We start from the raw sequence: 12,713 nt of genomic DNA on the forward strand, positions 1-12,713 counted from the left end.
ATTAATTGTCATGTTGCTTTCATCTGTCAAAATTTGGATTCTAGAAGCACTAACAAAGATATCGCATAATCAACACAAAGGAAAACTTTGATCTTAGTTCAATCGATCTATTGTCGTGCCGCTTTCATTTGCCGAAAGGAAAACTTTAAAAAATTTTACTATTTGACTCTCGTGCTGCATTAATCTCGCAAACTTTTGATTCAAGATAACCTTTGACAGCAACAGAGAGACTGGATCTGTTGACAAAGTCCACAGATCGAACAACGTTTCTTTCGGAAACTGAACAATATTTTGCGTCTAACATTGTTCAAAGAATAATTGTCTTTATGTTCGCAAATAACTTCCACACAAACGAAATATTTGGGTCGGGACTTAATTCTACCAAATTCTTTTCTATTTGCGACTCCTTTCGAAAATTATACCACGAATTCATGAAGAAGGAAAGTATGAAATAGTTGAGCACTTCCTCTATTACTATCTATCTCTAGTTAATCTTAGATTTTGCAGTGTTAAGAAACATTTATTGCATGACTCAAATTGTTTTGTGGATTCATATATAAAGTGATGAAGAAATAGGAGAATACTTTCTCCGCCGCAAAAAGTCCCAGGTTATATTTGCTTTGTTGTGATGGGTAACATATGCCTACACGGCCTAACAAATGTTGCGGATTGGTTAAGACTACGATTGTCCCAATGTCTTTATAGCAACCACGTCCGCCTAAACTCTGCAACACTTTCTTTGTCATGACCAGGCTTCATCGAAATTAGATTCAAATATATTGGATGTTAGCAGAAAATTCTAAGGAACCTCCAGCAAACATAGTTTCAACTTTCAACGTAACCCAAAAACTTTCACACATACAGTCCCTACTATCCACACTAGATCGTAAATATTTTAAAAAAAATCTTTAATAAATTTTAGTATTTAAACATAACTACAACAATATTTTGTCTTTTTAGACTTAAATACTGTTAAAAGGGGGGGAGGCATTCGGCAGTTTACTTAGAATTTAAACAAATTTATCAGTATTATAAATACATATTACACAATTTTTAATTTAAATAAATTTTACTACTTTGTACTACTTTACTACAAAATATTTCCAAGGAAAACAATTAACAATATATTTTCTTTACAGTTTTACATGAAAGTATAATTTTCTTTACACTTTCATTAAAAATAATGGTAAAAGCCAAGTTATGAAATGTATAAAAATTGTTAAAATACTTTAAGGTTAAGTTTGCACATTTTATGTTTTTTTAAATACTTTCTAAAACCAATAATTATTATTGTTTACAGCCAAAATACCCAAAACAAGTTAAATAATTAATAAACAAAATTTAGACAAAAACTACTTACAACTACCAATAAAATTTTCAAAATTTTTAATTACCAGTAATTTACAAAAAATGTGCAAAATTGTTTAAATTTTTCAAAGGAAGTATTTTTTAATTTAAAAAATTCGCATTATGGAATTCTTTGCAAATAATGATGAAACTATGAAAAAAAAAAATATAATTAAAAACGAACTTACCTTGGCCTTTTGTTGTTGTTTCAATTCTTCTTTTTTGTAGTTTCTTTGATAGGCTGTGATGACACGTCGTAGACGTGTATTTAAATCTTGCATGGAAGGCCACAGTGTGGCGGAATTATCATCAATGGGCGCTTGTGTGGGTGGATATGAACCAGCACCACTTTCTTCTTCGTCCAGGCCTAAACATGAGGTTGTGGTATTAACAGTATCATTTTGCGTTTGTTCATTTGAAGATGAATTGGTGGTAGCTGAATTGGTGGTGGTGGTAGTAGTAGAAGATGTAGTGGTGGATGTAGTGGTAGTAGTTAAATTGGTAGTAGTGGTAGTTGAGGTGATGGTGGTGGTAGTACATGTATTTGTGGCCGTATTAGAGGCCGAATTTGAAGTAGCTTCCTCGACGTTAACAGTTTCAGTCGATGTGCTGGCTAGAGGAGAATCAGCACCGGCAGTAGTTGTAGCGCCAGACTCGGAAACGGTGGCATCCATAGAATTGGAATCGGTAGCAGCGGCTGCTGTTGTATCATTACTATTGTCCGTAGTAGTGGCATCGGCCTCAGATTTATCACCAATAACAACAGCAGACGCCGTTTCACTATCCTCTTCCATTTTCTCTAGTTTGCTATCGGAAACATCAGAAGTTGTTACAGCAGAAGATTTATCTTTGTCATTTTCAGTTTCAAGTTCTTTGTCTTTAGCTTTAGCTTTAGCATTATCCTTGTCTTTAATTTTTTCATCTTCTGTCATATCGTCGTTGGCTTCTGATTTGTTTTCTTTTGTTTCCTTGGTCGCTTCATCTACGGCCTTTTTATTCTCCTCAGCCTTGTCGTTAGCATTGACTGCAACTGTTTCGTCAGCGGTTGCCTTTTTCGCCAATTTTTTATTCTTACCCGAAGAGCTGGGACGTTCGGGAGGATCTAAAGAATCTTTATCTTTATCGCCCGCCGTCAATTTGGTGGAATCAGAGTCTTTGGTGGCAGTGCCATCATCATCGATTTCTTCGACATCAGCATCTTGTTTGGAATTTGCATCGTCTTCGTTGCTGTTTAATAAAAAAAATAAAAAAGTAATAAATAATTTGATTATTAGTTTTTTTAAGAGTTTGAATTGAGATTGTTTTGTTTTTGGCTTTATTTTATTTAAAGAAAAAACATGCTTAACAATAGTTAGATTTTTCTTATTTTTGTTTGAACAAACATTTATTACAGAAAAATTTTATTAAGATTTTTTCTTTAGTGTTGTAAATAACAAGTTTTTTAAAAAAGCTTTTATCAACGAGCAAGAGTTTTTAGAAAATGTTTAAAGACAAAATGAAATGTTTTTTTAAGGAAATGAATTTGAGATTAAATTTTTATTTTTACCCGAAGAGTCTATAGTCTATTGTATAAAAGTACTATAGTCTAGTCTATAGTCTAGCCTAGTCTTTAGTCTAGTCTATAGTCTAGCCTAGTCTATAGTCTAGCCTAGTCTATAGTCTAGTCTATAGTCTAGTCTATAGTCTAGTCTATAGTCTAGCCTAGTCTATAGTCTAGTCTATAGTCTAGTCTATAGTCTAGTCTATAGTCTAGTCTATAGTCTAGTCTATAGTCTAGTCTATAGTCTAGTCTATAGTCTAGTCTATAGTCTAGTCTATAGTCTAGTCTATAGTCTAGTCTATAGTCTAGTCTATAGTCTAGTCTATAGTCTAGTCTATAGTCTAGTCTATAGTCTAGTCTATAGTCTAGTCTATAGTCTAGTCTATAGTCTAGTCTATAGTCTAGTCTATAGTCTAGTCTATAGTCTAGTCTATAGTCTAGTCTATAGTCTAGTCTATAGTCTAGTCTATAGTCTAGTCTATAGTCTAGTCTATAGTCTAGTCTATAGTCTAGTCTATAGTCTAGTCTATAGTCTAGTATAGTCTAGTCTATAGTCTAGTCTATAGTCTAGTCTATAGTCTAGTCTATAGTCTAGTCTATAGTCTAGTCTATAGTCTAGTCTATAGTCTAGTCTATAGTCTAGTCTATAGTCTAGTCTATAGTCTAGCCTATAGTCTAGTCTATAGTCTAGTCTATAGTCTAGTCTATAGTCTAGCCTATAGTCTAGTCTATAGTCTAGTCTATAGTCTAGTCTATAGTCTAGTCTATAGTCTAGTCTATAGTCTAGTCTTATGGTGGGTCTAGTCTATAGTCTAGTCTATAGTCTAGTCTATAGTCTAGTCTATAGTCTAGTCTATAGTCTAGTCTATAGTCTAGTCTATAGTCTAGTCTATAGTCTAGTCTATAGTCTAGTCTATAGTCTAGTCTATAGTCTAGTCTATAGTCTAGTCTATAGTCTAGTCTATAGTCTAGTCTATAGTCTAGTCTATAGTCTAGTCTATAGTCTAGTCTATAGTCTAGTCTATAGTCTAGTCTATAGTCTAGTCTATAGTCTAGTCTATAGTCTAGTCTATAGTCTAGTCTATAGTCTAGTCTATAGTCTAGTCTATAGTCTAGTCTATAGTCTAGTCTATAGTCTAGTCTATAGTCTAGTCTATAGTCTAGTCTATAGTCTAGTCTATAGTCTAGTCTATAGTCTAGTCTATAGTCTAGTCTATAGTCTAGTCTATAGTCTAGTCTATAGTCTAGTCTAGTCTAGTCTATAGTCTAGTCTATAGTCTAGTCTATAGTCTAGTCTATAGTCTAGTCTATAGTCTAGTCTATAGTCTAGTCTATAGTCTAGTCTATAGTCTAGTCTATAGTCTAGTCTATAGTCTAGTCTATAGTCTAGTCTATAGTCTAGTCTATAGTCTAGTCTATAGTCTAGTCTATAGTCTAGTCTATAGTCTAGTCTATAGTCTAGTCTATAGTCTAGTCTATAGTCTAGTCTATAGTCTAGTTTATAGTCTATCTATAGTCTAGTCTATAGTCTAGTCTATAGTCTAGTCTATAGTCTAGTCTTATTTTATTTAAGTTTGCAAAATCGTTTAAAACTTTTCTAAATTTTTTGAAAAAGTTGTAGTGAAATACAAATTTTCTATAAAACACATTTAACATTTAATTTAAAAATCGTTTTTTTAATAAATTTAGCAAACTAAATAACAAAATAATCTTCTTGATCTAATATGATTTAAATGATTTATGATAAAGAATTAATGAAATATAATTTTTTTAAAGACTTACATCGGCAGATTAGTTACGGTAACATCATCGTTCGTCGAACCAACGTGTCCAGCAAAACATAATGCAGGATCTGAACGCATAACACGATACATTTCACAGCCATGTTTAAAAGTGCCCACCAAAAGACTCTTATCGCAGCAGGGAGGATTCCACCAAGAAGCAGGCACTGTCTCGGCCATTGTAGGAGGGCGTATAGGAAGCTCGCTAAAATTTGTTTCGTATCGTATAGAGATGGGGGGAGGAGGATATACACACATAAATTTTATGAATGAGAAATGAAGTTTTTTTAGAAAAAATTAAATTTATAGTGAAATTAAATAAAAAGAAAAGAAAAATAAGAGTTAAAATAATTAAAGAAAAAGCCAATTTGTTGTTAAGAAAAGAAAGTAAACAAATCTATTTTTACTAAAAGAAAATTATAAAAAATTTTGTTTAAAATAAACATTTTACAAATGGAGAGCTATAGAGAAGGATTCATTTAACTTGTTTAACAAATATTTGATTTTAAAATCAAACTTTTGTTAAACTTTTTATATGAATTTGCTAATTTAATTGTTTGTTGTTAAGTTAAAGGTTTCTTTTTGTTTGGTTAAGGCGTTGAAGAGTTTGTTTTTTTTTACTTACTAACGCTTTAAACATCTGAAAATTTTTTGGTTCATTTTATATTATGAAATCATAGTTTTTTTATGGTTTAATGATTATTGTTTAGAAATGCAAATTATTAATAAATACAAGCAATATTTGTTGTTGTTTTTTAAGGATTTGGAAATTTACAATTAGAATATAAGGTAATTTTTGGTTTTAAATAAATTTTGAGTTTTCCAAAACCTTTTCTAGTGAGTCTAGTTAAAGTTTGAGAATTTTGAAATTTTTGGCGCATGTTTTGCCCAGCTTTAACATTTTAAAGGAGGTTATATACAAATAAACACACACATACATACATATAAACAAACATTTGCAATATTATATTGAAAATAAATAAGAAGTTTAGATTGAAAACATTTTCGTAGAAGAAAAGTTCAAAACTATTTCCCTTAAAGGGAAATTTTTCAAAATCAGGGGAATTTTGTAAAAAATCATTTAAAATTGTTTAAGCAAACAAAAAAATATAACAAAAATTTAAAAATTTTCAAATTCTATCAAGTTTATAAAATTTCCCTTAAAGGGAAATTTTTTTAAAAATAGCCTAAAAGTAATCTTTGATCGATTTCTATTACAAAAATAATAAAATTTTAAAAATCTTAAAGGGAAATTTTTCAAAATCAGGGAAATTTTGTAATAAACAATAAAAATGCCACAAACGATCAAAAACTATAACAAAAATATAAAATTTTTTAAAATTTATCTATTATACAAAATTTCCCTTTTAGGGAAATTTTTTTTGAAAAACGGAAATTTTGTTAAAAATTGCCTAAAAATAATATATAATCGACTTATATTACAAAAATAATAAAATTTTGGGAATCTATTACAAAAATAATAAAATTTTGAAAATTTATCTTTTAGTTAAAATTTCCCTTTTAGGGAAATTTTTTTGAAAAAGGGAAATTTTGTTAAAAATAGCCTAAAAGTGATCTATGATCGATTTTGAAAATCTAACTTTCAACCAAAATTTCCCTTAAAGGAAATTTTTTTTGAAAAAGGGAAATTTTTTAAAAAATTGCCTAAAAATTATGTATGATCGATTTCTATTACAAATATAATAAAATTTTGAAAATCTAACTTTCAACCAAAACTTCCCTTAAAGGGAAATTTTTCAAAATCAGGGAAATTTTGTAAAAAAAACATTAAAAATTGTATAAGCAAACAAAACATATAACAAAAATTTAAAACTTTCCAAATTTTATAAAATTTCCCTTTTAGGGATTTTTTTTTTTTGAAAAAGAGAAATTTTGAAAAAAATTGGTGGAAAAATAACAAAAAAATTTTCTTTTATTATTAATATTTACAAGAAATATATAATTTAAAAAAGTTTTCAGTTCTAAAATAGATTTTGAAAAATATCAAAAACTTTTCAATCTAAACTTCTTTAAAACAAATTACAATCATTACACACAGATTATAACAATTTATAAAAGAAAGTACAAATATTGTTATAACAAAAGAAACTTTCAAAGCAAACAATTATTAAAAAAAAAAAATAATAATAAAACAACAAATATGGAAAACAAATTACAACAAATCTTAATATTATAACAAACACTAACAAAAGAAAGTTGAGGAAGTAATAATAGTTAAAGTTAAAAACAAATGAAAAATTATTAAAAACATTTAATAACAATAAAACAAAAGTAAAATGCTCAAGAAATAAATAATTTAAAAGAAAACTGTAGAAAAGACACCAAAAAAATAATAGAAATAAATAACAAAATAAATACATACCTGACCGGGGTATTCTCTTTAATTTGTTGTACCAGATCTCCAATCACCTCATGTTGTATATAATAAAGCATACGAACGCGTAATAAAACTCTGTTTGGAATAAAGTTGTTTTTATAACAGAAATTAAAGAAAAATAAAATTGAAAAACAAGGTGAGAAACAAAAAAGAAGAAGAAATAAAAAAATTAAAATAATATAGAAAAATATAAAAATATAAAAAGACAGAAAATAGAAATAGTAAGAAATTGGTATTAGTTTAAAAATGTATTCTTTTGTTTGGGGTTAATATAATAAATTCGATTCCACACGACTCACTTATTCGCGTGTCTGCTTAAATGTTTTTTGTAGGCTCCTTCCAAATATGAATCAGCATCATATTTTTCATGTTTACTCCAATGATTTGGATCCTGTATATTTTGTAGACCCTGTGTGCCAATTTCTTTTTTAGCTGTCTTTAGACCGGTGGCTGCAGCAGCAGCGGCCGCCGCAGCTGCAGCAGCTGCCTCTGCTGCTTCGGCAGCAGCTTGAGCGGCTAATTCTTTTTGGGTTTTACCGCCATTACGTCCTATAAAGGAAGGGAGGAAGGAAGTAAGTTGTAGTGTTTTAGTAAAGGGATTTTAAATGTTTAAAATATTGTTTTTGTTTTTTTTTAAACTTTTAAACTAAATCGACATTGTAGAAAGATCTATGACAAGAATAATAAAATGTTAAAAATTTATAAGAGATATTTAAGGAAATTTTTTGGTAATAAGGGAAATTTTTGAAAAAAGTACCAAACTGTTATCTACAATCAATGTCTACAACAAAAATATAAAAATTTTTGAAAATCTGGCTTTTAAATAAAATTTTCCTAAAGGAAATTTTTGGTAATTAGAGAAATTTAAGAAAAACTCTTATAACATGTATTTTTGATCGATTTGTATTAAAAATATTATACAATTTTTAAAATCTAGCTTAAAATAAAAATTTCCCTTCGAGGGAAATTTTTTGTAATAAGGCAAATTTCTAAAAAAAAGTTTAAAATTTTTATTTATTGTCAAGTTTATTTCCCTTTAAGGGAAATTTTATGCAATAAGGGGAATTTCGGAAAAAGTACCAAATTGTTATCTATGATCAAGTGCGATAACAAAAATATACAAATTTTTAAAATCTGGCTTTAAAATAAAATTTCCCTTTAAGGGAAATTTTTTGTAATAAGGGAAATTTCGGAAAGAAGTACCAAATTGTTTTCTACTATCAAGTCTGTTAACAGAAATATAAAAATTTTGAAAATCTGGCTTTTAAATAAAATTTCCCTTTAAGGGAAATTTTTTATAATAAGGGATATTTTGGAAAAAAGTACCAAATTGTTTTCTACGATCAAGTCCGATAACAAAAATATAAAAATGTTGAAAATCTGTCTTTTAAATAAAATTTCCCTTTGAGGGAAATTTTTTGTAATAAGGGAAATTTCGGAAAAAAGTGCCAAATTGTTTTCTACGATCTAGTCCGATAACAAAAATATAAAAATGTTGAAAATCTGGCTTTTAAATAAAATTTCCCTTTAAGGGAAATTTTTTGTTATAAGGGAAATTTCGGAAAATAGTACCAAATTGTTTTCTACGATCAAGTCCGATAACAAAAATATAAAAATGTTGAAAATCTGTCTTTTAAATAAAATTTCCCTTTAAGGGAAATTTTTTGAAATAAGGGAAATTTCGGAAAGAAGTGCCAAATTGTTTTCTACGATCTAGTCCGATAACAAAAATATAAAAATTTTGTAAATTTATCATTTAAATAAAATTTCCCTTTAAGGGAAATTTTTAAAAGTAAGGGAAATTTTGGAAAAAAAAGTACCAAATTGTTACCTATGATCAAGTGCGATAACAAAAATATAAACATTTTGTAAATCTAACTTTTAAATAAAATTTCCCTTCGAGGGAAATTTTTTGTAATAAGGGAAATTTCGGAAAAAAGTACCAAATTGTTTTCTACGATCAATGCCTATAACAAAAATATAAAAATTTTGAAAATCTAGTTTTTAAATAATGTTTCCCTTTAAGGGAATTTTTTTGTAATAAAGGAAATTTCGGAAAAAAGTGCCAAATTGTTTTCTACGGTCTAGTCCGATAACAAAAATATAAAAATGTTGAAAATCTGTCTTTTAAATAAAATGTCCCTTTAAGGGAAATTTTTAGTAATAAGGGAAATTTTGGAAAAAAGTACCAAATTGTTTTCTACGATCAATGCCTATAACAAAAATATAAAAATTTTGAAAATCTAGTTTTTAAATAAAATTTCCCTTTAAAGAAAATTATTGGTAGTAAGGGAAATTTCGAAAAAAAAGTACCAAATTCTTATCTATGATCAAGTCCTGATAAAAATTACACAAATTTTTAAAATCTGGCTTTAAAATAAAATTTCCCTTAAAATAATTTTTTTTCATTAGAGAAATTTCGAAAAATTTTACGGAAATTGTACGAATTATAAATATTTTTAACAAAAATCTAAAAATTTCCAAACAATTTCCCTTTCATGTTTTGCAATATAAAAAGAAAATTAATGTTTCTCTAAGAAATATTTCTACATTTCAAATGTTTTTCTACAATGTCGTTTAATAAAAATATAAAAATTTATTAAAATTATAGCCGAATAAAACTACAAAAAACTAAATTTTGATAAAATTTTTGCCCAAAAATTAAGGAAGCAAAAGAATAGTAACACTTTTTGTCAATGAAATGAAATTAACAAAAATGAAGTTTTTAGCAGACATATTTATGTACTTCAATAAAATCCTTCATTTTTGTTAAAAAAGGATAACTAACTCTACTTATTTGTACTTAAATCTATTTATTAAAAATCTAAAATATTTATACATTTCTTTAAAAATATTGAAGAAAAAAGATATGGTACAGCAAGACAGAGCATATTACAAACACATTTGAATACGTTTTCATTTCATAATAACGGGATTTTTTTTTAATTACAATTAGCAACAATAATTAACACTCACAGAAAATAAGCCGTAATTTACAGAAGGAATTTGATTTATTTTTAATAAATTATAACTATTTTAATACATAATAAATGTTAGTTTATTAAGGAAAATTCCAGCAGAAAGTTGGGATAAAAGCGGTTGTTAGAAAGAAATAGTACTTTTTGTAAAAATGTCATAAATTCTAAGTACTTTTTGGGAGAAAAAAGTTTTTATTAGAATTTTGGTTTTTAAAAAGTTTTTAAAAAGTACTTTTCTTAGTTTGAAGCATATTTTCCTTTCAAAAAATCAAGTTTTTATGAAAATTGACTTTTTTGGTATTAAATGATTCAAAAGTACTTTTCTTACTGCTACATAAATAGAACACAATTACAAGAATTTAGTAGTAAATTTAACAACAAAAAAGTACTTTCTTAATGTATCAAGAATATTTTATTAAAATTTATAAATTTCTCTAAAAATATTGGGTGTATAAGTTAAAAATGCGGGATTCACAGCAGCTGATGTGCGTAATCTTTTAAACGAGATGATTTGTGCGGATTACGACCAGCCAAACGAGTTTATAAGGGCTTTACTCCATGATTATTATTGTCAAATTCAACAAGAGAATGCAAAATGGCGTTTCCCCGACAAAGAAACTGTTACAACAACAACATCCTAAAGCAAGGAAATTGGGTACCATTCAAAGACTGAAGACTGATAATAACGGGCTGCCTAAAAATTACCTGGGAACATCACCTACACGAGTAAACGTAGGTCCTCCCAGTCAAGGAACATAATGTCATGTTGACTATACAGTTCCTCCTGGGATGTCTTCGGAGCAGTCATCCCAGCTTTAACATCACACAGTTGGATGTTCACCCGAGGCATGTCAGGAAGGATCTTCGTACATATAAGTAGAACATACGCAGTTCTTATATAAGGTAGCTTTGAATGACTTTCATAGAGACACCATCAATTCCACGGTCGCAACATGGAAAACATGAATAGTTCTGGCACAACTAAAATAGGGATGGAGCAACAGGCTTAATGCCTACTGGTCACGCATAGACCGTGCCGTCCCCAACTAATGTCCAGCATGTGGTCAAGGTCCACATGACAGTTCTGCCAACTCTTCTTCACTTTGTCAAATGGATTTATGGACACATTCAGTTGAAGTAGCACAATTGGCCTGGACATTGATGTAGAACCCTCAACTAGATTATTGTATAGTTTTAGCTGTTACAACAACAACAACAACACCAAACCAAGTATTAATGACACTTAGCTAATGCTCTGCATTTGTGGGAAACAAAAAGGTCCTATCTATTATGAATCTGACCAGACCCTATCACAGAGAACCTGTACCGAATGCAATTGATTTCTTTGAAGAGATAATTGGGCGAAAAAAGTCCAAGCTGCCAGCCAAGGAAAGAGTTATGTACAATACCTCCTAAAAACTATTCAGAAAGAAGGGAAGTTTTGCCTTTCTCATCTTATAGTAAAGACCTTGCTTTGTTCTACTACTATTTGTTTCAATCGCTTTTCCGGAATACTTTTCACTTCAGAACAAAGTATCCGAAATTGTCTTGATTAGTTCTTGGCCTTTAAAGATGAGCCGTGGAAATCATATATTGCCGTAGAGATAGAAAAGGTTCATAGCTAACAAAGGCCCATACTTTGAATACATTTAAAATAACTGCATTTTTAAATTATAAACCCAATAATGTAATATTGAAAAATGCTTTTGCTAAAATAAATAATTCTAGAACTATGAACATTTCTTTAAGAACTCTTAAAGACAGAATTTGGTCCCTATAAAAGCCACTAAATTTAAGACTATCCTTTTTTGTTACTGTTAAAGAAAGAGGGAGAATTAATTCAACAATGTTAAACAAAAAGTTGCTCTATAACTACGCCTTTATTGTTAAGAATAGTAAGAAAGGAACCCAATTTTTATAAAACTATAATAGAAACAGGGGAAAATTAGTATTAAAAGTAAAGAAATTATTTGATGCTAACAAATTGATCTGACTTTTAAATCTGATTTCAACTTATCACCATCAAATCATAAATTGTTAGTCAAGAAAAAGAGAAAAAGTTTCAATTAAAGCCAACAACCCTTTTTACTAAAAGTTTTTTCTATGTGAGTGTATTTTTAATGCGTGCTTTTTTTACAGTCTGATTACGCGTTTTATTTTAAGATCAATTAATCAATTTATCAATTAACTACATCCGTGCAGTTTTTTGTTTTTTTTTTTTTTAGAAGAGGGGGAAAAAGTTGTCTTCAAATAAGTGCGTGTGTTTGTAGCTATTTGTTTACCATACCTTTTGCATTCCTACCTCGTGGCACCAAATTATGGAGACCACTATGATCCCGGCTAATTTTTTGTATTTCACCATCTTCGGTGGGTGTTATTAGATCCCAAATGAATGTTTTTATCTTCTCATCACCCTTGTAGACTTGCAAGCAATAGAGTAGCTGTTGGAAAAGAAAGATTTTTAAAATTCAAATTAAATAAATACGATTTTAAGGAAATTTTCTTTAAATTAAGTTACTCAATTAAAGAAAAGGGTGTAATTGTAGCGTTAAGCTAACTTCATGGTAAATACATACATTTGTAGTTATTGCAAATGTAGTAAATTTAACAAATTTGTACAAAATTAAAATAAATATGCATTAAGATTTATTGTCAAAAACTGTTTAAAA

The 12,713-nt window shown here is 28.7% G+C and overlaps 1 protein-coding gene across 6 annotated transcripts in view; it reads right to left on the minus strand.

The window, feature by feature from the left end:
• LOC119605828 (serine-rich adhesin for platelets) overlaps positions 1 to 12,713 on the minus strand; it is a 66,122-nt gene that overhangs the window by 39,738 nt on the left and 13,671 nt on the right. For 2 of the 6 annotated variants that reach the window (XM_037959150.1, XM_037959149.1), the window contains exons 5-10: positions 12,347 to 12,485; positions 7,366 to 7,615; positions 7,052 to 7,141; positions 4,670 to 4,873; positions 2,423 to 2,574; positions 1,536 to 1,714 (exon numbers count right to left, since the gene is read on the minus strand). In XM_037959150.1, coding sequence (XP_037815078.1) covers positions 1,536 to 1,714; positions 2,423 to 2,574; positions 4,670 to 4,873; positions 7,052 to 7,141; positions 7,366 to 7,615; positions 12,347 to 12,485 — 1,014 coding nt within the window. Of the gene's footprint in view, positions 1 to 1,535; positions 2,575 to 4,669; positions 4,874 to 7,051; positions 7,142 to 7,365; positions 7,616 to 12,331; positions 12,486 to 12,713 lie in introns of all 6 variants that reach the window. The other 4 variants (XM_037959147.1, XM_037959145.1, XM_037959148.1 and 1 more) reach the window with 3 other exon arrangements.

The sequence above is a fragment of the Lucilia sericata genome, unplaced genomic scaffold (genome assembly GCF_015586225.1).
Source record: "Lucilia sericata isolate MDLA Ls3-8-SP2 unplaced genomic scaffold, ASM1558622v1 Contig000524F_arrow, whole genome shotgun sequence".
NCBI lineage: Eukaryota > Metazoa > Arthropoda > Insecta > Diptera > Calliphoridae > Lucilia > Lucilia sericata.